The sequence below is a fragment of the Myotis lucifugus genome, unplaced genomic scaffold (genome assembly GCF_000147115.1).
Source record: "Myotis lucifugus unplaced genomic scaffold, Myoluc2.0 scaffold_37, whole genome shotgun sequence".
NCBI classification, from domain to species: domain Eukaryota; kingdom Metazoa; phylum Chordata; class Mammalia; order Chiroptera; family Vespertilionidae; genus Myotis; species Myotis lucifugus.
The window spans coordinates 2727620-2752609 of NW_005871085.1; the positions used below are offsets into that span (position 1 = coordinate 2727620).

General features: G+C 50.8%; 1 protein-coding gene across 1 annotated transcript; it reads left to right on the top strand.

Moving 5' to 3' along the window:
* FAAH (fatty acid amide hydrolase) lies at positions 1-24840 on the top strand. Its single transcript, XM_014454525.2, is given in 16 exon segments — positions 1-345; positions 12123-12236; positions 14579-14713; positions 14943-15076; positions 15202-15332; positions 15335-15407; positions 15657-15697; positions 15939-16063; positions 17531-17656; positions 18149-18246; positions 19766-19865; positions 20156-20196; positions 21079-21118; positions 21607-21715; positions 22237-22382; positions 22863-24840. Coding segments are annotated over 16 exon segments (1737 nt in total). The 5' UTR covers positions 1-150; the 3' UTR covers positions 22992-24840.
* Positions 24841-24990: the final 150 nt, after the last annotated feature.

The following is a 24990-nucleotide window of genomic DNA, read 5'->3' on the forward strand; positions in this document are numbered from 1 at the left end:
CGGGCCTGCGGCCGCGCAGCTCTCCTCCCGCTCCACCCGCGCAGCGGAGCGCGGATCCTCGGCGGATCCAGGCCGGGTTTTGCGGCGAAACCGGCGAGTGCTGATTCTTGTGTCGCTAGTGGTCTAGGCAGCTCCGAGCGGCGGGCGATCATGGTGCTGGACGAAATGTGGGCCGCGCTCTCGGGCGCCTCCGGGGCTGCCCTGGCCTGCTGCTTGGTGGCGGCGGCGGTGGCCCTGCGCTGGTCCGGTCGCGGGAGGGCGCGGGGTGCTGCGGCCCGGGCGCGACGGAGACAGAAAGCGGCCCTGGAAAGCATGGACAAGGCGGCGCAGCGCTTCCGGCTCCAGGTGACGCTCGGGGTCGGGGTCCGGGGGTCGCCGGGTGGGAGTACCCCCGCAGCACTTTCAGCTGCCCGGACGCGCCGGAGGGGCAGGTGTGTGGGCAGCGCAGGTGTGTGGGCAGCAGAGGTTTGTAACTTTCGGAACCCCTTCTTGCTCAAATGCATTCCGTGCTCTTCCTGAGCCAGGTAGGGCCAAGGGGAGGAAGGGAAAGGAAAGAGGCAGGGAGGGTAGTTTTGGAAGGCCATCACGGCGCTAGGTCCAAAGAGGAGCCTTGCTCCCTGGCAAAAGAATCTCAAGGTAACTTGCCGGTTAGAATGCCAAAACGCTGGCATGGGAACCGATAGGATGCCGGGGTTAGGACTTTAGAATCGCCGCGATGGCCAAGTGAAACCGGAGAGCTTACAGTTCACACTCATTGATTTGTGCGTTAGGAGCCAGAGAAGGACTGGCCCAAATGCACCCGGGGTTATTGACCGAGCCCGGCTGGAATGGAAGTCTCCCCAGCTCCTACCGCTCATGTTGTGGTGGCCGGCTCCTGACAAGCCCCTTCCGTGAGCAGGTTTAGTTCCAGCCCTTCGCTGGGTGATCTGTCAACAGCTCCCTCTAGATCAGATCAGTGTGTGTTTGGGGGTGGAGGTGGGGCTTAGAAGAGAGGGCTTTCTCTCCGAGTATATGAGACAGAAGTCAAAATGCTAAACGGTGGCAGTTGTTTGTGCTGAGGAAGAAAAGACTTGCCAGGAGTGTTTGTGAGGGTGTTTTGATAGGATTCCCATCTGACAGGTAGGAAGGCGGCCCAGGTGATGGGGACAACAGGAGGCAGGAGGGTGTGCCTAGGTGGGAGACTGGGAAGGAGTCACAGAAAATTGCATGTCACAGATTCTCAGATGCAGCAAGTGATTTCTGAGTTGGAGTCGAGCTGGGACCAGAACCTAGGTGTCCAGTGGGGCTCTCCAGCCTCATTCCAGTGGAGAGAGGCAGTGGAGAGATATTAGGAAAGGAGACCGGACAGGCCCAGGGTATGGCCTTCATTGTGGTGAGGTTTTGGCTAGATGATGAATTCACTCCATACCATTCCTGGGACAGCATATGTCATATTTGTTTATTTATTGAAATCAAAATATGTTTGGTTCCAGCCTTCATTCATCAAGCTGGCTGAAAAATCTACCATCAATTTTAGAGTTCCCCACGCTCAGATTGGGAGACCCGGGTGTTCAGTCCAAACTGGTCACTCCCCCTACTTGAGCGCAGGTCCTTCACTGTCTCGTCCTCCTCCTCTGCCCGAGCTCTGAGGTGCCCCACGCAGGGATCCACCAAGTCCTTCTGTGCAGCCCGCTAAGTTCTGCCGGCTCCAAATGCTGCGTGGGACAGCTGCAGGCATCTGCCCACAGTGTCTGCCCACAGAGCTCCTCTCCCAGTCCCAAAGAACCCACCAGCTGGCAGGAGTGTGGGGTGGTTGAAAGGTGGGTCTTCCCTCACTTCAACTCTAAGCATTAGTCCTTCCCCTCTGGGAGGCCACCTCTCATTAATTCTAAGAAATGGATTTTCTAGGGCAGAAGTTTTGGCCTTGACATACAAAGAGCTGTTTACACACCCTCCTTTGAGCCAGAGAGCTTGACCTCAGAACCGCAAAGCTTGGCTCTTCCAGGCGGGGAAGCCAGGAAATTACCTTTTGGCTTTTCAAAGACTGGAGAAGAAAGGAAGAGCTACCTCAGGAGTCTTACTGTTTTGAGCTATGAGCCAAGGGTTGGGATCTTGATGACAATAGCTTTGTAGGCCTTTGGGGCAGGTAGGAGGTGGGGTGCAGTCAGCCCCGCCTGAGCCTCCCTGACCTTAACACACCCTCTGCTTGGCTCTGGAGTCACTGTATGACAGGGAGGTGGGGTTTGAGGCTGTCTCAGCAGCCTTCCTTCTGAGGCTTTCTCTGCCCAGCCCTGAATAGCAAGGGGCACTGAGGTAAGCAGGCCCTAGGAGAGTCCAGCAGCTTGTAGTACAGCTCCCCCCGATGGATTCCAAAGCTTGTTGGGAGCCCAGATACCTCATGTATTCCAAGGCAGTGCTGGAGGAGGGGAGAATCATAAACATTTCCTGAATCATTACAAGAGTTATCTCTCTAGATCTAGAACAACTCTGGAGTAAGGCATGTTTATGGTAATTCTCTGTTGACAAAGTGAGGCTTAATGACCTGTAACAACTATTTGTCCATTTGCCTCCTAAATGAGTTTTGATATCCATTCTAGAGGGAAGAGAGCATTAAAATTAGGACAGAGACTTTAACCAGGACATAACTGGGAGGGTCTGTGGAAGGAGCTGGGGCTTATGGGAGGAGTTCTGGCACTTTGTTATGGGATAGCCTTACATGGAAGAACCTTATGTTTATAACAGAGTTCTCTCATTGCAACAACTCCCTCTACCCTTTAACTTCCACTGCCGCTTTATAATGTCTCCTCCATCTTGGTTTGGTTCAGTGTGTGCATGTGGTTTGCCATTTTGATTCACCCTAGAATGCAATCTTTCTTTTTTTAAAAAATATATCTTTACTGATTTTAGAGAGGAAGGGAGAGGGAGAGAGAAATAGAAACATCAGTGATGAGAGAGAACCATCGACCGGTTGCCTCCTGCATGCCCTCCCATAGGGGATGGAACCCACAACCTGGGCATGTGCCCTGACCAGGAATCAAACCGTGATCTCCTGGTTCATAGGTCGGTGCTCAACCATTGAGCCGGGTGCAACTGCCAGGAACCAATTCCAGCATGTCATAATTTCAAAAGTTTCATCAAAAACTTGGGGACTCAACAGGGTTGAGTCACACATGTAGTCACCTGTTGGGAATGGCTAAAGGCATTTCCCCAAACCTGAATAGGAAACTGATTGTGGCTGCCAGACATTAAAGGGCATCTTAATCTACATGTTATTGCCTCCTACTGGCCAAACACCTGAACAATGTCATAGGCTATTCCCCAAACTGACAATGCTTCTGTACCCTTTGAAACCTTACCCTTTGAAGTGTATTATTTCCACCTTGCCTTAGGACACATTGTGTTAATAAAAGCAAGGGTCCAGGACAAGGAGGGAGTCTTCAGTTCCTTTAGCTGAAGGTCCTCTGACCCCCAATGCCTTTCAAAATTATATCTCATCTCCAGATTCTTTATTAGTCTCTGGATTCCTATGTCATCTATGCACAGTGCCTTTTCCAGATTCCTGAATCCTTCTTGATGCTGGGACAAGAACCCTGGCATGCAACTCTTTCTTTTTCCTGAGTAAATTCTTTTTTGGTGATGGAATACCCAGTTGATTCCATTGTTTTCAGTCTACAAGGGGGAGCACTATAAATAGAATATTATTGCTGGGAAAAATATCACAGAAAGTTCAACTGCTCATGCCTCTGTGTCTTGGCATTTGTAATTTTACCTCGAATGCCTTTCCCCCACATTTATTACAACCCCTTTTGTCAAAATCCCATTGGTCTTACTTTCTTCAAGTGGATCTGACCTATAGTTCTATCTCCTGGCCTTTTTCAAAGCCCACCTTGAACCTGATTTTAACACAAAATAAGTCAGTAGATGAATTTGTTACTGACAAATTTGGGTTCTTGTTTCTTTCTTTTTTTTAATTTTTATTTTTTTGCTAAAAGTATTACAAAGGGTATTACATATGTGTCCTTTTTTCCTCCCGCCCTTGACAATCCCCTGCCCTCCCTTACCCCCCAGTGTCTTATGTCCATTAGTTATGCTTATATGCATGCATACAAGTCCTTCTGTTGATCTCTTACCCCCCTCCCTCCTGCCCCCCAACCCTCCCTGGTCTTCCCACTGCAGTTTGACAATCAGTTTGAGGCAGCTCTGCCTCTGTATCTATTATTGTTCAAAAGTTTGTAATGGTCTTTATTATCCATGAATGAGTGAGATCATGTGGTATTTTTCCTTCATTGACTGGCTTGTTTCACTTAGCATAATGCTCTCCAGTTCCATCCATGCTGTTGCAAATGGTAAGAGTTCCTTCTTTTTTACAGCAGCATAATATTCCATCGTGTAGATGTACCACAGTTTTCTAATCCATTCATCTACTGATGGGCACTTAGGGTGTTTCCAGATCTTAGCTATGGTAAATTGTGCTGCTATGAACATATGGGTGCACATATCCTTTCTGATTGTTGTTTCTGGTTTCTTGGGATATATTCCTAGAAGTGGGATCACAGGGTCAAATGGGAGTTCCATTTCCAGTTTTTTGAGGAAACTCCATACTGTCTTCCATAGTGGCTGTACCAGTCTGCATTCCCACCAGCAGTGCACAAGTGTTCCTTTTTCTCCACATCCTCTCCAGCACTTGTCGTTTGTTGATTTGTTGATGATAGCCATTCTGACAGGTGTGAGATGGTACCTCATTATTGTTTTGATTTGCATCTCTCGGATGATTAGTGACTTTGAGCATGTTTTCATATGTCTCTTGGCTTTCTGAATGTCCTCTTTTGAAAGGTGTCTATTTAGATCCTTTGCCCATTTTTTGATTGGATTGTTTACCTTCTTTTTGTTAAGTTGTATGAGTTCCCTATATATTTTGGAGATTAGGCCCTTATCAGATATGACGTTGGCAAATATGTTTTCCCATGCAGTGGGTTTTCTTGTTGTTTTGTTGATGGTTTCTTTTGCTGTGCAGAAGCTTTTTATTTTGATGTAGTCCCATTTGTTCATTTTCTCTTTAGTTTCAACTGCCCTAGGAGCTGTATCAGTGAAGAAATTGCTTCGGCATATGTCTGAGATTTTGTTGCCTTTGGATTCTTCTAGAATTTTTATGGTTTCCTGTCGTACATTTAAGTCCTTTATCCATTTTGAGTTTATTCTTGTGTATGGTGTAAGTTGGTGGTCTAGTTTCATTTTCTTGCATATATCTGTCCAATTTTCCCAACACCATTTATTGAAGAGACTATCTTGGCTCCATTGTATGTTCTTGCCTCCTTTGTCAAATATTAATTGAGCATATTGGTTCGGGCTAATTTCTGGACTCTCTATTCTATTCCACTGATCTATATGTCTGTTCTTGTGCCAGTACCAGGCAGTTTTGAGAACAGTGGCTTTGTAATACAGCTTGATATCTGGCAGTGAGATCCCACCTACTTTGTTCTTTCTCAGGATCGCTGCAGCTATTCGGGGTCTTTTTTTATTCCAGATGAATTTTTGGAGAGTTCGTTCTAGATCTTTGAAGTAGGCCATTGGTATTTTAATGGGAAGTGCATTGAATTTATAGATTGCTTTGGGTAGTATGGACATTTTAATGATGTTGATTCTACCAATCCAAGAACATGGTATGTTCTTCCATCTCTTTATGTCTTCCTCTATCTCTTTTTTCAATGTCCTGTAGTTTTCTGAGTAGAGGTCTTTAACCTCTTTAGTTAAGTTTATTCCTAGGTATCTTAATTTTTTTGGTGCGATGGTAAATGGGATTGTTTTTCTAATCTCTCTTTCTGAAAGTTCACTATTGGTGTATAGAAATGCCTCAGATTTCTTGGGGTTAATTTTGTATCCTGCTACATTGCCAAATTCATGTATTAAGTCTAGTAGCTTTTTGATGGAGTCTCTAGGGTTTTGTATGTATAATATCATGTCAGCTGCAAATAAGGACAGTTTTACTTCCTCTTTTCCAATTTGGATGCCTTTTATTTCTTCTTCTTGCCTAATTGCAATGGCTAATACTTCCAGTACTATGTTGAACAGGAGTGGTGAGAGTGGGCATCCCTGTCTTGTTCCTGTTCTTAGGGGAAATGGTGTTAGTTTTTGTCCATTGAGTATGATGTTGGCTGTGGGCCTGTCATATATGGCTTTTAATATGTTGAGGTATGATCCTTCAATTCCCACTTTGCTGAGAGTTTTTATCAAAAATGGGTGTTGGATTTTGTCGAATGCTTTTTCTGCATCAATTGATATGACCATGTGGTTTTTTTCTTTCAATTTGTTTATGTGATGCATCACGTTTATTGATTTACGGATGTTGTACCATCCTTGCATCCCTGGGATAAATCCTACTTGGTCATGGTGTATGATCCTTCTGAGGTAGTGCTGGATCCGATTTGCTAAGATTTTGTTGAGGATTTTGGGGGTTCTTGTTTCTTGATATAAAAGAATTTAGACCAGGGACACTGATAAAACCAAAGGCAGATATATTGAGGCTCTGCAGAGGGCAAGATAGGTTCTCAGGTTCTGTGCCCTAAATGTGGGGCTTAAAGGGTTTATTTTTAAATTAAATCTTTATTGTTCAGATTATTACAGTTGATCCTCTTTTCCCCCCATAGCTCCCCTCCACTTGGTTCCCACCACACCCTCTGCCCTTACCTCCCTCCCACTGTCCTCATCCATAGGTGTACGATTTTTGTCCAGTCTCTTCCCACACCCCCCACACCCCTTTTCCCGTGAGAATTGTCAGTCCACTCCCTTTCTACGCCCCTGAATTTTTAAAGCATGCAATACCTGAGTGTTGAGTCAGCGGCACTGACCTCTTTTCCCTTAGGTTGTCAAATTTAAAAAATGACAACACCCGTGGCCAGTTTGGGTCAATGGATAGGGTGTCGGTCTGCAGACTGAAGGGTCCCGGGTCTGATTCTGGTTGCAGACTTGCTCCCAGGCCCCAAGCCTTGACAGGGAGGCAACCAGTCAATGTGTCTCTCTTACATGGATGTTTCCCTCTCTGTGTCTCTCCTGCTCCTTTCCACTCTCTCTAAATAATCAATGAAAAAAATATCCTCAGGTGAGGATTAACAACAACAACAAAATGACAACAGCCAACACAACAATAGCTGTCCAGTGTGAATGTCCTGTCTTGAACCATAAATATATAAGTCAAATAATAGACTTGCATTTTATTGGTCACATTGCATAATAAGGTTGTGTCTGATTGGTTAATTCTTGGTACCAGAAATCCTTATATACAAAGTATAGGCAACTGATTTTTTAAAAAATCACTTGGGAGAAAAAGAAATAGGTCACAAATGACAGAAATGGATTAAAGCAAACTACTGGATATAGAGTTCAAAACCACGGTTATAAGGTTTTTCAAGAATTTCCTAGAAACCGCTGATAAATTTAGTGAGACCCTCAATAAATCTAGTGAGACCCTCGAGGATATGAAAAAGGACCAACTAGAAATTAAGCATACACTGACTGAAATAAAGAATATTATACCGAAATCCAACAGCAGACTAGAGGATCACAAGAATCAAGTCAAAGATTTGAAATACAAAGAAGCAAAAAACACCCAACTGGAAAAGCAAAAAGAAAAAAGAATCCAAAAATATGAAGATAGTGTAAGGAGCCTCTGGGACAACTTCAAGTGTACCAACATCCGAGTTATGGGGGTGCCAGAAGAAGAGAGAGAGCAAGATATTGAAAACCTATTTGAAGAAATAATGACAGGAAACTTCCCCTACCTGGTGAAAGAAATAGACTTACAAGTCCAGGAGCACAGGGAACCCCCAAAAAGAAGACCACACCAAGACACATCATAATTAAAATGCCAAGAGCAAAGGACAAAGAGAATCTTAAAAGCAGCAAGAGAAAAACAGTTAGTTACCTACAAGGGAGTACCCATAAGATTGTCTGCTGATTTCTCATTAGAAACTATGCAGGCCAGAAGGGAGTGGCAAGAAATATTCAAAGTGATGAATAGCAAGAACCTACAACCAAGGGTTGAACGACCCCTTAGGGGTCGCCTAAGACCATCGGAAAACACATATATAATTACATATTGTTTTTGTGATTAATCACTATGCTTTAATTATGTTCAATTTGTAACAATGAAATTGGGGGTCACCACAACATGAGGAACTGTATTAAAGGGTCGCGGCATTAGGAAGGTTGAGAACCACTGGGTTAGAGCATTGGCTTGGGCACCGAAGGTTCATGGGTTCGATTCCTGATCAAGGGCACATACTTGGATTGCAGGTTCTGGTCCAGGAGTATGCGGGAGGCAACTGATCCATGTGTCTCTCTCACATCGATGTTTCTCTCTCTTTCTCCCTATCCCTCCTTTTCACTCTCTCTAAGAAATCAATGAAAGCCCTAGCTGGTTTGGCTCAGTGGATAGAGCATCAGCCTGAAGGGTCCCGGTTCGATTCCAGTCAAGGGCACATGCCTGGGTTGCAGGTTCGATCCCCAGTAGGGGGTGTGCAGGAGGTAGCCAATCAGTAATTCTATCTCTCCCTCTCCCTCTCTGAAATCAATAAAAATATATTTTAAAAAAAATGGAAAAAAATATCCTTGGGTAGGATTAATAAAATAAAAACAATGATCAGATATTTATATAATTGGGGGGAACAGTCTTGCTATTTTTATTGTGAAGTGAGAAAGGTAAGGTGTAGTACTGTGTATATAGTATGATCCCTCTGTGCAAAATAGAATATATGTCACCAATTACATACATTGTGGGTTTTTCATAAACTTTTTTTCCCCTATAAGGTTAATCAGAAACTGTTAACTATGGTTTTGTTTTCAGAAGAGGGACTGGGCAGGATGGTCCTAGAGATGAGGTAATGTTCACTTTTCATTTTTATACCTTTTTAAAATATATATATATATATATTGATTTCAGAGAGGAAGGAAGAGGGAGAGAGAGACAGAGAAACATCAATCAGGGAAACATTAATGATGACAGAGAATCATTGATCGGCTGCCTCCTGCATGCCTCACACAGGGATCAAACCCACAACCTGGGCATGTGTCCTGACCTGGAATTGAACCATGACCTTCTGGTTCATAGGTCAATGCTCAACCATCGAGCCATGCCAACTGGGCTTATTTTGTATGCCTTAAAAAAAGTATCCAGGGAAGAGCTAAATGTTGCATCATCATGATGGGCTAGCTAGAACATGTGATGTCTTGATTTGAACTAATAGAGCTGTTATACCAACAAATAAGTTAAGCCTTTAGAATGAATTATAAGTTGTAAAAGTAAATGAATTGTATTGCATGTGAAAAAAAATCCAGGGATTATTTAGTGTGTATAGAGAAATCATGGATCCATTAAAAAAAACACCCAAATAAGTATTGTATCTGTTTAACAAATTAAGGGAAGGGTGCTGTATGATGGGTGCATGTGGAGGGCATGAGTGGTGGTGTCGCATTGAGGGGTGCAGAGGAGTCTGACAGGATCGTGCCTGGAAGCACCTCCCGGAACATGCTTGTGGTGTAAGGAGGTTTTAAGGGGAAAGGCAAGCCCTGGTTGAGCTTTGCACAATCTGGGCAGGCAAAAAGGGAGAGTGGGTGGGAGTGATAAGACTTTGGCAGGGCGGCCAGCTAGGTGGTCCCTGGGTGACCTGGGAGAGAAGGGATGAGCACCAGTGAGGATCTTGGTAGAGGAGATGGAGAGGTGGCATTTTCCAGAGCTGCTTATGGGGCTTGGTGAGTGATTGGGTGCAGGTGGGAGGGTGAGGGAGGAATCCAGGCTGACTCCTGTTTTCTCACTTGAGCACCTGGATGGATGCAGCACCCTTCCCTGAGTGAGGGTATACACGGAGGAGGATGAGAGGGAGCTGGTGGAAAGTAGGGGAGCAGGCTCAGGGGGAAGGACAGGGAGGGGTGGGCACCATTGGGAATAGCCCTGTGACTGGGTTGAGCTCAGTTGAGTCAGGCTGGGTGGAGGAATGGGAGGTCATTGGGGGAGGTGGAGAGCCAAGAGAGCCACTGGAGTGAATGACTTCTGCCAGCATCAGAGAGGGAAGAAGAGGTGCCCCGAGGGAAACTCAAGGAGTCTCTGTCTGGCACCTTCTCATCCATCAAATCACAGCTGAAATGTCACCCCCTGGAGAGGCCTGCCCAGGCCATCTGGGTCAGTTCTCTGCTGTTTCATCACCGCACTCTGTTTATTTGCTTTGTCACACTGTGGTCTATTTATTACTTGTTTATTTGTTTATTTTCTTGAATGTAAGCTCTCTGAAAGTGGGGACTTGCCTATCTTAGTTACTTCTAAATTCATAGCCTCTAACAAAGTTCTTGACACATAGAGGATGCTCAGAAAATGTTTGTTGACGGACCAAGTGGATGACAGAAGTAGCCAAAGGGCAGGAGGAGAATCAGAGAGGGTGGTATCTCCAGGCCAGGAGAGAATTGAAGAAAGTTGGTGTGTGGTCAGGGAGACATGGAGCAGAATAAAAAGGAGAAGTTCCTGTGGGATTTGGCAACAGGGAGGCCCCTGAAGACTTTGACAAGAGCAGGAGACCATAGAGGTGAGAATTGGTGGCTGTGGCTTGGATCTCCTTTAGCCCCTGTTCACGAATTAGTCCAGTGCCCTGGAGGAGGAAGTGACTGTGTTTGCCTGTAGGGGCTGATCCCAGGGAATCTAGGAGACTTTGAGGCCTGGCAGTGAGGCGTTTGATCAAATGTCTCCTCCAGAGAGCTCTTCCCTGACCACCCTCTACCTGTATGCTGCCCGTTTCCCTCACCCAGTTTTATTTTCTTTAAATTATATCTCACTATCTGAAATTCTTATTTGTTAACTTATTATCTGCTCACTCTCAACCTGCACCTGGTACAAACCCCCAAAGCATGCACATGCCTTCTTTGTTCACTGGTATCACCCCTGCTTAGTGTGGCACCTGGGACAGAGTAGGCACCATCTCTGTGGAATGAATGAAGAAATCCTCTTCTGTATGTGTCTCAGCTGCAGCCTAACCACGCAGCATGGGCTCTTCTTGTTTTCACCCTCCCCTGCTGGTTGGGTGGCCAGGTGCAGGTGGACAGCAGTGGGCAGCCTGTGCTGAGCGGGCAGAGAACTGGAGTTTGCCTGTATGGCCCTAAGCAAGGCACTTCCCCTCTCTGAGCCTCAGTTTCTTTACTGTGCAAGGGGAACGGTAGTAGATTTAATAAAAACATAGAGCACACCAGCACGGCGCCTGGCACACAGTAGGCAGCCATTGAGGGCAGTTTAATAATCCTCCTGGGCCAGGACCTTCCAAGGGCTCAGAGGTTTCCTCCTGGAGCCAGGCCCGTCAGACCTTTCTCTGTAATGTGCAGGTTCTGACTATCCCAGGCCTGCTGAGTCAAGTCTGGAAGAAACACATTTTCATTTGGGGGGGCGGGGGCGGGGAGTAGATGCCCTGGGTTGAGTTTCTGGGATGTGTAATAATCGCATGTTCTTGTTATAGTAGTTTGTTTGCTTGTGTTTTGAAATTACTGTTTTCTAGAGTGGGCATGCCATTTTTACCACCACCATCGATGCATGATGCCCGCATGACTGTTTTTTTCACATCCTCATCAGCATTTGGGACTGTTCTTATATTTAGTGTGAGGTGTTCTGATCTATGTGCCTCACTATCTCACTATGGTTTTGATTTTGCCATCTGTATATCCTCTTCAATGAAGTGCCTGTCCATGTCTTTTGTAATTGGATTGTTTGTTTTCATTTTGAGTGTTTTTGGTGTGTGTGCATTCACATTCTACCAAATGGATGTAAATGTGGTTTCCAGTATTTCCCTCCAGTGTACATTTGTCATTTCATCTTTCACAGAGCCTAGGTTTTTAATTTTTATAAGTTCTAATTTATTAAAAAAATCAGCCTGGGCATGGCTTCTCCCTGGGTGTCTGTCCAGGAAGCTTCTTGAAGAGATAATATCTGCACTGTCCCAGGTGGCAATGGCTGGGTCACGGTGTCAGATTTGTGGATGGGCATGTCTGGCATGGATTGGCATGTGGCGGTGAGCATCTGCTTAGTAGATGTGGGGTTTTGAGGACATGGGACAAGGTGTCTGCTGCAAGCATGTAGGGCCTGCAGGGAGCAGGACTGATCTGAGGTGTCTCCCCAGAACCCTGACCTGGACTCAAAGGCGCTGCTGGCCCTGACTCTGCCTCAACTGGTACAGAAGTTACACAATGGGGAGCTGTCCGCCCAGGCTGCACTCTTCACCTATGTGGGAAAGGTAAGTGTGGCTGGCCAGCCAGTGATCTTCCCTGCTCCTTCCTATTTGCTCTCTCGGTACAGGCTGTGGGGGAAACCTGGCCTGGAGTTTATCTTGGGACCACAGTGCTAGGGGCTGCCAGGGAGGAAAGGAGCCAGAGGGGTGTGTGTGTGTGTGTGTGTGTGTGTGTGTGTGTGTGTGTGTGTGTGTGTGTGTGAAAGAGAGAGAGAGAGAGAGAGAGAGAGAGAGAGAGAGAGAGAGAGAGAGAGGCTGAAGAGGCTGATTCTGTGTATGAGGAGGGGACACTGATCATGTTGTCTTTGCTAGAAACCTGGCTTTCAGCCCAGACTTCCCTGTCCCTCCTGCCCCCACCCCATTGGTCACCAAGTCTAGTCTGTTCCTTTTCTATGGCTCTCTCTAGTCCACCCCTTGTCCCCACCCCTCTTCAGCCGCCCTGGTCCTCCAGCACTGTCTCCCTCCACGCTCAAGCACCAGCCTCCTGGACAGATCCCTTCAGGCCTCCAGTTCTTCAGACTCATTCTGTTCCGCCTTTGTCTCCAGCATCCTCTCTGGCCAAAGCCTTCTGGAGCTTGGGGCATCAGTGTAGCTCAGCTGCTGGCGGTTCCAGGGCCTGGCATGCTCTGTGCTGGCTTGTGTGGAGTTCCTTTTGCCGGACGGCTCTTCTCCCTCTTCTTTGCCCTGCTCGGTACAACAAGCTCCCCTAGCTGAGCCTTCAGGCCTAGAGGACTCCCCTTTCCAAAGCCTTCCCTGATGCTCCCCCCCTTCCAGCCCAAGTTAGGTTTCCTCTTTAGTGTTCACTTTCTATTGTTTGTTTTGTTAATGCTCATCTGAGGATATTTTTCCATTGATTTTTAAGGAGAGTGGGAGAGAGAAAGACAGAATTATCAATGTGACAGAAACATATCGAGTGGTTGCCTCCTGCACGAGCCCTGACCAGGGCCTGGGGTGGGGAGGAGCCTGCAATCAGGGTACGTTCCCTTGACTGGAATCGAACCTGGGACCCTTTGGTCTGCAGGCCGATGCTCTATCCACTGAGCCAAACTGGCTAGGACTGTGTTCACTTTCTAATAGCACATTTCTCATCCCATTATAGGGCCTACTTTGTCTTTCTCTTTCCCATGGCAAATGTGAGCTCTCTTGCGATAGAACTTATTTGTCTTTGCACCTTAGTGCTGGACGCCATGTCTTTTATATAGTAAGTGCTCAAGAAATGTGTTTGAAATATGTTTGTGCTTTTTGAGTGTGACTTTTACATGATTTTTTGAACGAAATCACAGGAACCCTAACCGGTTTGGCTCGATGGATAGAGCGTCGGCCTGTGGACTGAAGGGTCCCAGGTTCCATTCTGGTCAAGGGCATGTACCTTGGTTGCGGGCACATCCCCAGTAGCGGGTGTGCAGGAGGCAGCTGATGGATGCTTCTCTCTCATCAGTGTTCCTAACTCTCTATCTCTCTCCCTTCCTCTCTGTAAAAAATCAATAATATATATATATTTTTTTTTTGAAAAGAAAGAGATCACAGGAAAGCATTCTGGTTACAGATTGGCTTCCTACCTTCATGCCTTGGGTAGCCCGGAGACAGATTTCACGAGCCTGAGTGTGGTAACAGGACTGACACCCATTTTCTCAGGTGTTTCACAGGAACAAGAGTATTTACTTAAACTGCACCTCACTCTCCCCTGACCTTTCCCTCCTGTAGGGCCCTGTTGAGTGTGTGTCAGCAAGGCCTAGTGGCCGCCAGCCACAGTGAGGGTGTCCTTACTCCAGTCAAGCGCCCACCCCCTTCACTATGAGTCAGTGACTCCTCCATGTGACTTGATGATCAGATTCAAGAGCTCCTGGGAGAGGGGAAGCTTAGCTGGGGGAGATGTGGGCCAGGTCTGGGGCAGAGGAGCGTGTGCTGGGCTCTGGGAGGCGAGAGCCTGGGTCTAGCCCTGCATTGTGCTGACTCCCAGTGTGGTCTGAGACGGGATCTGCCCTGACGGCCTCACTGGGCAGAGAGGTGGCTGAAGGAGGAGGAGAGTGGCCAAGGCTCATCTCATTCCCTCTGGGGGGCTTCTGACGCCAGTATCTTGCTCTTTCGAGTGCCCTGCTTGTGCCTTGCCCCTGGGACGACTCTCTTTCTCCGTCTCTGGGGGATTGAAGGCCAGAGACAGCCAGGGTGAGGCTGGGGCCAGATGTCCCCAGTGATGTGGATGCTGGGCCCTAAATTATCCTCTGCGCTCATGGCTACCCTTCCCCTGAGTATAATTCAGAAGGTTAGTTTTATGTTGTGTATATTTTACCACATTTTCTTTAAAGGCCAGCCTCACTCTGCCCTGTGTCCATTTCTCCCTCCCCTAGGCCTGGGAAGTGAACAAAAAGACCAACTGTGTGACCACCTACCTGGCAGACTGTGAGACTCAGCTGTCCCAGGCCCCCAAACAGGGCCTGCTCTACGGCGTCCCCGTGAGCCTCAAGGAGTGCTTCAGCTACAAGGTATGCCCTGCCTTAGCGTCAGGCCTCAACTCCCCCCATCCCTGCCAGCAGCTCTGTGTCCTGGGTTACCCTGGGCCCTCAGAGGAAATGTCAGGTCCAGAGGCCTTGAGCGGGCAGCATGGTGTGCTCTGACTTGGCCTGTGACAGGGCGGTGGGAGTGGACCCTCTGCTGCTGGAAGGGCCCTGACTCATCAGCCATGTCCCTCTCGGTGTCCATCCCTCCTTCTAGGGCCAGGACTCAACCTTGGGCTTGAGCGTGAATGAGGGGGTGCCAGCAGAGTACGACAGCGTGGTGGTGCAGGTGCTAAAGCTGCAGGGCGCCGTGCCCTTCGTGCATACCAACGTGCCTCAGTCCATGTTCAGGTTGGGTCTCATGAGTGTGGGGAGGAGGCAGGGTCACCTGTTCAGGTTGGGTCTCATGAGTGTGGGGAGGAGGCAGGGTCACCTGTGCCAGTGTGACACGGCCAATCCATCCCTGCTTCCTCCAGCTATGACTGCAGTAACCCCCTCTTCGGCAAGACCACGAACCCATGGGATCCCTCTAAGAGCCCAGGTGGCTCCTCAGGGGGAGAAGGAGCCCTCATTGGAGCTGGAGGATCCCTGCTGGGCTTAGGCACTGACATGGGGGCAGTATCCCCTTTCCCTCCTCCTTCTGTGGCATCTGCGGCCTCAAGCCTACAGGGAACTGCCTCAGGTATAGTGTAGGAGGTGGGTGGAGGGAGCTTCTGGGTCCCTGGTGCTGTGACCTTGGCCTAGCTTCCCGCCTCTCTGGGTTCCTGGCAGGGGTTCCCTGCCTGGGGTTTTTCTGGGAGGGAGTGCCACAGCTCCACACTGGCCCTGGTTCCTAGCTGCCACGTGGTAAGTTCCGAGCTACTGTGTGGGTGAGGAGTGGGGCAGAGGTTGGCTCTTTCTTGTTCCCAATTATCTTGTGTTTCTTATCCAGCAAGATTGGTCTGAAGGGCTGTGTCTATGGACAGCTGGCAGGTGAGGTTTGTGGTTCCCTTAGTGCCCTGGAGGCGGTGGTGGTGGTGGTGGGGGGGGGGGTTTGCCTGATCCACCTCTGCCCCTGCCTCTTCTGAGGACAGAGTTTGGTCCCCAGGCCACTCTAGGTCTGGGCTCCTACCTCCTTATCTCTGTCCACACTCCTGGGCCATGGCTCAGCCCCTTACTTGGACCCAACCCCAGAGCCGAGTGATCTCTCTTTCCTCCCCTCCCCACCTGACAGTACAGCTCTCAGTTGGCCCCATGGCCCGGGATGTGGAGAGTCTGGCGCTGTGCCTGCGAGCACTGCTGTGTGAGGACATGTTCCGGTTGGACCCCACCGTGCCCCCCCTGCCCTTCAGGGAGGAGGTGAGCAGGGATAGGGGTGGGTTCAGTTGTCACTGGTGCTCCTGAGCCCAGAGGGCAGCCCCCAGGCAGTGTGGGCCGCCTTGGAGGCCCTGTCTCCTGAAAAGCAGCCCCTAGGGGCCGGAGACCAGGGTCAGCTGCTGCTCCACAGATAGCCACTAGATGGAGACCTTGCCTGCATTTAGAAACTCAGTCTTCCAAATTGTCAGCTGGCAATCTTGGCTGAGGACAGGTCCCACCTTCTAGCCCCAGCCTCTGCTGCTGCCACCAAGGAACCACTTCCCAGCACCAGAACAACCTGAGGGAGAACTGATGTGCCTCCTCCGTGTTTGACCCGCAGCAAACAGGAGCCTTTCTTCAGTATTTGTGTCCATACCCCCAACCTCCTTTGTGATGCTTGGCATGTAGGCTGAATAAGGACAGTTAAAGGCAGACCGTCTGAGAAAGCTGGGATCTGTGGGCAGTGTTGAAAGCTGGCTCCCCAAATACCACCAAAACAGCCTGTGGATCGGACAAAGCTGAGTTTACTAGTTTCTGTGGTGAGGGAGAATGGTGCCCCATCAGAACCTTAGTAGCACTAGGGTAGGGGTGAGGGTGGGGGGGGTGCAGAAGGGGCAAAGTGGGGATATTTGTTGAGATTTTGAAGTCTGGTTTTTTAAGTTGAGTATTTCAATGTGGGGGTTTGTAAGGATCATGATGTAATAATAGTTTAGGATTGGTGGACACAGCAAGGTGAGGATTTTGAGGTGAGGGATTTAAGGAGTCTTAAAGTATAAGGTGTCATTTTACCCTTCTGTTGAAGAGTTGAAGGGTCTTTCAAGAATGGAAAATCCTTTGCACTTTATGTATAAAGCATTCAGGAGCAGTCAAGTTAGATGGATGCAGACAGTGGCATAGTGAAGCCATGAGAATGCAGACAGTACACTGAGCAATGCAAGCTCCATCGCTCCCTCACGCAGCCCAGGTCGCCTTGGGAAGGCTGGAGGTCCCCGGGCAGGAGAGTGGGCCTCGGTGCTCCTTGGCAGGTGGGAAATCTGGGCTGGATGGCGTGAGCTCTCCTCCCAGCAGGGAAGGATGTCCTAACGGACCCCCTCCCCGAGAAGGAGGAGCGGTGGAAATGAGGTCTGGGACAGTTTATCATGGGAGTCAGGTCCTGTATTCTTGACACAGGCAGCAGACAGGACATAGTATTGTCACTCTGCATTGGTGGCCTTGGACCGGTGTCAGCACCCCTTGGGGCCCATCTCGTTATCTGGATCTGAAGCCTTAATTTCCTCATATGAACGAGGGAATCTGCAGGGTCATTGTGAAGTTATTCTGAGAAAGGGCTGGCCTTGCTGGCAGTCTGTTTTCAGGGGTTGCGGGCCTCAGCCTAGCAGCTGTGTGAGGCTGAGTGGCTTCGATCTCGGGAAGCCCCACCTCGGGCCACCCTCTCCCGACCTGACTCTGACTCTCGTGCTTCGTCTCCAGGTCTATGCAAGCTCTCGGCCCTTGCGTGTGGGGTATTATGAGACAGACAAGTATACCATGCCCACCCCAGCCATGAAGCGGGCCGTGCTGGAGACCAAGCAGAGACTGGAGGCTGCTGGCCACACGGTATGGCTGCAGGGGCCCAGAAGCCCTGGCATGGCCTTCCTTCAGGGAAGCCTTCCTGGCCACCACCCGTGGTCACCACCCCTTCCTGGCATCCTTGCACCCGGATTGTTTTGTGGTTGGGCTGGGAACTGAGTCCCTGTGGCAGCAGTATAGACAGGGCTAATCAGGAGTGTTGGGGTAAGTAATTGATGGTGGACTCAGCCTCGTGCTAGGGATGTGTGATGGTGGCTTTGGGAGGCCTCATCCACCACATGGTGCACAGCTGCCTGTAGGTTCCCGGGGCCCTGAGATGGTGGGCCAGTGGGTGTTGGTCTGCTAATCGCAGACCAGTTCACGTGTGGCCCTGGGAAGTAAGGCCACCTTGGTGGCTGCAGTGAGAGCTACCGTGCGGCAGAGTTGGTCCAGTCCATTCTCAGGGCCATCAGGGCAGCACGGGGGTGGACAGACCCAAGGGTTTCTAGGGGTGGGGGCTCATACCTTCCAATCCTGCAGCTGGTTCCCTTCCTGCCAAGCAACATACCCTACGCTCTAGAGACGCTATCGACCGGCGGGCTGTTCAGTGATGGCGGCGGCAGCTTCCTACAGAACTTGTGAGTGGTGATTGTCTTCGGGGTCTGCGGTGGAATCAGGACAAGGGTAGACCCAGGGAGAGCAGTGGAGTGCTTTGACCCCCAGGGACGGGCCACCTGGGGGAAGAAGGGGGACAGGCCTCAGCTGAACACAAAGAAGGACGACGCGTTCTGGGCAGGGACCCGCTGCATTTCCAACTGCAGGTTGGGCCTGGAGATACCTCACCAGGGACAGTTTGGAAAGGTGCCAGCGCAAGGGGAGGCTGACTGAGCATGTGTGGTCTGGCCCCGAGCTGAGCTCTTTGGGAGGTAGGAGATGGGCAGGGGCCTACCTGACTGTCGGGAAAGATGAGAGATAAGGGCAGGATCAGGCAGGAGGGCAGGGGTCTAGACATCATACTGTGATTTGAGGCTCTTCTTTTTCATTTCTCTCCTTCCCTTCCCTTCCTTTCCCTTCCCTTCCCTTCCCTTCCCTTCCCTTTTCTTTCCTTTTCTTTTCTTTTCTTTTCATTTCTTTTCTTTTCTTTTCATTTCTTTTCTTTTCTTTTCTTTTCTTTTCTTTTCTTTTCTTTTCTTTTCTGTCTCTTTGGAGAAGAGGCCCTTCTTTTTTTTTTTAATATATTTTATTGATTTTTTTTACAGAGAGGAAGGGAGAGAGATAGAACGTTAGAAACATCGATGAGGTAGGAGATGGGCAGGGGCCTACCTGACTGTCGGGAAAGATGAGAGGTAAGGGCAGGATCAGGCAGGAGGGCAGGGGTCTAGACATCATGCTGTGATTTGACGCTCTTCTTTTTCTTTTCTTTTCTCTTCTTTTCTTTTGTCTCTTTGGAGAAGAGGCCCTTCTGACTTGAGCCATATCCTTCCCTTTTGGGTAGGACCTTGGTTTTCTGTCAAGTCGGTGGGTTGGACCAGACCCGCTTTAAGGGACTTTGCAGAGCTCACATTCAGAGAGGCTGGTTCCACTTGAATGTTTCAGACCTTAAAGACTGATAGAGGCAGAGGCCAGGCCTGCGAAGGTGCCTCTGGTGACACACCTGGGATTACTGGACTTCCCCCAGTGGTCAAGGATGGTCCAGGCTTCGTGGAAGGTGCTACGTTTCATTCTGGCCATGGAATGAGGCCCAGGCTCAGCCACCTGAGACCTTTCCTGAGATCTAGAACCAGGGACAGCCTCAGAGACCAGCGTCATGGGTGGCCCACTCTGGACAGCCCCACTGGTGACTCCAGGCTGGCGTCAGCAACAGGGGGTGCCCTCAGTATCAAGCCCTGGCCAGGGAGATGTTGCCCTCAGTCCTTATTGCTCTGAGCTGAGTTTGCCAGGGAGTGTGACCTGCTAGTCCTGAGGGATTAGCAAAAACTAGTCACACATTTGAAAGGAGGCATTTAAAGGGATTGGAGACCAGCAGTTACCAGCGTGTGATGAGGAGAGAGATGGACAAAGGTTGCTGAATAGAAAATGGAGGACCCAGTGGGTGGGGGTAAGCCAGGAGGGATGCCTGGGTGTGGGAGTGGCTGGACTGGACCCTTTGTCTCCCAGCAAAGGCGATTTCGTGGACCCCTGCTTGGGGGACCTGATATGGATTCTGAAGCTGCCCGAGTGGCTTAAAGGACTGCTGGCTTTCGTGCTGAAGCCTCTGGTGAGGGCACAGGGAGTGGAAGGGGTGGGGTGGGTGATGGGGAGCTTCTGGGGCTCTTCCCCTTCTCCTCAGCCTCTCCTGGCAGGCATGGCCTCTTCTTCCCAGCCTCCCACCCAGACTCCTCTCCTCCTCCCACCCCTCTGGTCTTTAGTCGTCCTGCATGCTGAAGGGGGTGCCACTTGGGGCCTGGGGGAGGGACAGAGAGAGGAGGCATGGTGGCTTGGCCTGAGGAGGATTGTTGTCAGCACCTGGCCCAAAGCTGAGTCACTGACTCTGTGTCTGTCCTGCAGCTCCCACGGTTGGCAGCCTTTCTCAGCAGCATGAAGTCTCGGTAAGGAAATTTCCATGTCCCGATGCCTGCCTCTCTCTTCCTCAGACCTGGGTTGAAGTGGTTTCCGACAGGAAAAGAGGTGGGAAGTGACTTCTGAGGCCGAAAGTGGCCCAGACAGGTGGCAACTCTGTTACTCAAGATTTCCAGCTTGACCAGTGCTGAGGACGGGAGCTTCCTGTCCCCAACACTATTCAAATCGGAGACCTTGAGTTGGAGTCTATTCCACAGTCCCTCCGTGGCCTTCACGTGGGAGCTGCAAGTTGTCTTAGCGAAGCCCAGGTCTGGCTGGAAAGCAGGGGCTGGAGGGAGATCACAGGATGAGAGTGGTGGGGAGAAGATTGCCCTGGCTGGGGCATGGGTGGGAAGGACCAGGAAGGAGTTGCTGTGCGGCAGGGGACAGGGGGATGCTGGGGACCCTGTGAGGATGCTCCTGGAGAGAGATCTGAACTGAACTGAGCTGCACTGGGTCTTGCCTGCCCCTTAGTGGCTGGAGCGGGAAAATCAGGGTAGTAGCTGCCCCATTTTTAGGCCCTGGCATCCTGTGGGCTTGCTCCTTTTCTCACCACAGGGCATTTAGGACCTTGGACAACTCTGCCCCCTCCTAAGGGTAGCTAGGAATCAGGCCTGATCTGGTCCTGCCTCTGAGGTGGAGTCACTAAGTAACTCAGCCCAAGTCCCCCGTGGGGGCCTGATCTTCTCAACAGGACAGTAGGGATGTGAACTTCTGCCCTGCACTGCTTCCCTGTCAGAGCTCCCATAATGTTGAGAAGGGTCTGCAGGAATGAGATCCAGGAGGTGTTAAGAGTAGGGGTCTGATGTTGTTCACTCCCTTATCCCCATGGCTGTGACCATCGTGGCTGGTGACATCACTCCCTCCGCCAGGTCCACTAGGAAGCTTTGGGAACTGCAGCACGAGATCGAGGTGAGGCACAGCCCCGAACTAGACTAGGGTGGGCCATGGGAGGGGTGGACAGCGCACCTGCCAGTGGGCTTATTGGGCACTGGTTTTATTTGTCTTCTGGAGCAGCCTGTTATTCCCCCTCCCCCTCCCTGGACAGGCCTGCTCGGGTCCAGCTCTCTGACCCTCACTTGCCCAAATGCACATCCTTGGGGGCTGGGTCAGCCCAGGGCTCGTACTCTGGACGCCTCTTCTTCCGTATGGTCCTGCCTGTCACCAGGCACTATGTGGCCCTGCCCTGGCCAGAAGAATGGTGTCTACAGTTCCTGTAGGAGGCAGGGAAATCACTTCCCCTGAAAGCAGTCCTGCCTGTGTGCCCTGAGGACCTCCATCCATTGTGGCTCCCCAGCCCCCAGCCACCCCAGCCCCCAGCCACCCAGTGCCTGCATCGAAGAGCTTATGGGCTGGGCTGGGTCTGAGTGCTTCACCCGCTGTGCTGGTACCCTCCCCAGGTGTACCGCAGCTCTGTGATTACCCAGTGGAGAGCACTGGATTTGGATGTGCTGCTCACGCCCATGCTGGGCCCTGCTATGGACTTGAATGCCCCAGGCAAGGCCACAGGTGAGGCCTGCTTCCCCACCATGCCCCTGACAGCCCCGCCCATCCCTTCTCTTCTATGAGTTCAGCCCTGTGCCTGGCCAGGCTGCTGGGAAGGAGAAGAGGAGGAGCCCTGGGGAGGATCTGGCTCTTAGGCGACTCATAGTCTGGCTGGCTGCAAAGATGGGATGTCTGGGAGGGAATGAGCTCCCTGTCCTCCACACTCTTCAAGTTGGAGATCTTGAGTTACAGAGTCTGTGGTTTGGGGAGGTGAGGTTTCAATAAGCCAAGAAAACAGGAGTGACATTCCAGCTGGGGAAGCTACATGGGCAGAGGCTTGGGGCAAACCCCAGCAGGCTCTCCAGCCTGGCCTGCATCTGGGTTCCTGGGCTTTGTCATTCACTCAAGTCTCAGCCCTGGGAGAGAGCCTATCCCTGCCTGTGGAGGTCGGCTGCCACTTCACGGGATGGGAGTCTGAGGCGCAGACAGGACAGTTGGCACCGAAGGTCACCTGACCTGCTCCAGCCACTTGTGCTGTGTCTCAGGGGCCGTCAGCTACACTCTGCTCTACAACTGCCTGGACTTCCCAGCGGGGGTGGTGCCTGTCACCACGGTGACGCTCGAGGATGAGGCCCAGATGGAGCATTGCAGAGGCTACTTTGGAGATAAGTGGGACAAGGTGCTGTGGAAGGTGAGGTCATGGGGACTGGCCTGGCCAACTGCAGGTCTCCCTTCTCCTGGACTCACCCATTCCCTAACTCTAGCTGCAGCGGAGGAAATAGATAAGCACATATAGGTCTTGCCTGTCTTTCTTTTCTTTTCTTTTTAAATATGTTTTTATTGATTTTTAGAAATAGAAGAAGGGAGAGGGATAGAGAGATAGAAACATCAACAAGAGAGAAACATCATCGATCGGCTGCCTCCTGCACGCCCTCACCCGGGATCGACCTTGCAACTTGAGCGTGTGCCCTGACCATGACCTCCTGGTTCATAGGTTTATGCTCAACCATGAGCCACACCAGCCGGCCTTGTCTGTCTTTCTTAACACAAGACCCTGAAGGATGCGGCTGGGCTTGCTGTGCTGCCCCTCCTCTCCATCTGGGGTGCTTCCTGGACCTGGGGTGGGGTCCTGCCTTGCCGCCTCCCATCCTTATCCCTGTGTCCCCTGCAGGCCATGAAGAAGAGCGTGGGGCTGCCTGTGGCCGTGCAGTGTGTGGCTCTGCCCTGGCAGGAAGAGCTGTGTCTGCGGTTTATGCGGGAGGTGGAACGACTGATGACCCCTGAAAAGCAGCCATTCTGACTGCTGCCTGCCCAGCCACCCAGCCGGCTCCAGAGGACCCACTGGATCTGCGTCCAGCCTGGTCAGGGCACAGCTGCCATCCTGCGAGGAAACGTTCACGTGGGGCAGAGGCTGCCTCCCCCTCCCCTTCCAAGAAGCCAAGACCCCCTGAGTCTGGACCTTGCCCCTCAGTCTGGTCCCCAGTCTCGGCCCTGACCCCCTCCCCATGTGGCAGCCAGTGGGTATGCCATAGGCAAGGCCCCACTGACAGTCAAAAAATGGTTTCTAGTCTGTGTACTTTCTGGCTGTCACTGTAGGGCACTGGGGGTTGGAGCCTTGACCTTTTAGAGCCCGATTCCAGCCATGTCAGTTTCCTGCTCCCAAACCTCCCCTGGTTCCCATCATACAGGATGGACACAGGCTTCTCCGAGTGGGTGTTGCACACCCAGCACTTCACCCTCGCCCGCGCCCTGCCTTAGATGAGGTCCTGCTTTGCTAGACATTGCCCTTTCTCTTCTTCCTTCCTTTGCTCCTTCCTTCTGCTGAGGAAGCCCTTTCTGCTCCTCTACCTTTAGATACTCTGAGGCCCAGCTCAGACCCCTTTTCTCCAGAAGGCCTTCCCTCCTGCCTCTGAGCCTTGGAGTAGGTGGCCAGTTTCCCAGAGTCTGCCCCATAGCTGGGCATCTGTGTGTGGGGAGCTGCCTCTCAGCACGCTGGCTCTCCTTGATGGCAGGGACTCTATTGTATATCTTTGTCCTCAGTGGCCAGCACCGGGCTGGGCACAGGGCAGCAGGGAGTCTGGAGTGCTGACCCTGAGCTGGCACCATTGGAGTGCTGACCCCTCTGGTAGTGAGTCCACAGGCCTGGGGAGGTGAGCACCAGACAGGCGATCTGGTAGAGAGTGCTCACGGGCCGGCCAAGGCTTCCTGAAGGAGGAGGGCCTCTGTTGAGTCTAGATAATTCCCAGAGGCTGAGTTGGGGGATGAGGACATCCCAGGGAGAAGGAACAATACTACGCCCAAAGACCAGGATGAGTTTGGCAGATGGAGGCGTGTTGAATGGGTGCAGGAGAAGGAGCAAAAATGTAGGTGGTGTCAGATCCAAGTGGATTTGAGGGGCCAGTTCAGGAACTGGAATCCTATCTCAAGGGCAATGGGGAGCTCTTGAATGATCACACAAGTGCAGTGAGGAGAGTAGACTGGATGGATAGAGGCTGCAGAGGGATAAAGAGGTTGCTCCATTTTTCTAATCGGGAAGGAGGCCTGAAGCCTAAGCTAGGGTGGGGGTCCAGCAGCAGAGAGAGGTGGTTTGGGAATTGACAGTTGAAATGCAAGTGAGCTATCAGCTCAGTCTGCCAGGTCACCTCTCACTGCACTGCATTGCTTGGCAGGTGGAAGGTTGGCTGGCTTGTGACTTCTTGGCCCTACTAGCAGAACCCCCTCACTCCTTCTTGTCCCCCCTACCCCTCAGCCCTAGCGCTAACTCCCTGCTTGCTGTAGAAGGTGTTTCTGAGCCTGAGCCTTCTGGTAGGGTAGGCCATAGGCTCTTACCTGGCCTACTTCAAATTCTTTTCCGGACCAGCTGCCTTGCCAAGGAAGGCTTGCCTCTCCATTCTGATCTTTCTGCTCCTCCAAAGGTGCTTCCCCTCAAGGTTGTACAACCAGTAGTAACTGCATTCTCTGCCAAAGGTGTCCCTGCCTTGGTGGGGCCCCACACCTTGGAGCTGACTAGAGGGCCCAACCCACATGGATGCCTGTACCGGGATGACCTGGTAGTTGCTGTACTTTGTCCTGGTTCCTTGTAACAGCTGTGTCATTTCACCTCATACTATTCCATAAAGCTACCTGCCATCTGCCCAGTTTCCTCCTGACCAATTTCTCTTTTTGGTTATTAATATTCTTGTGCCTTCAGACGCGAGGCTGTGGTGGGGGATGCCTCTCCTTCAATCCTTCACCCTAAAGCCCCAGCATGGGCATACCCACCCTGTGCTGAATGGTCCTGGAACTCAACCAAGCCTGGT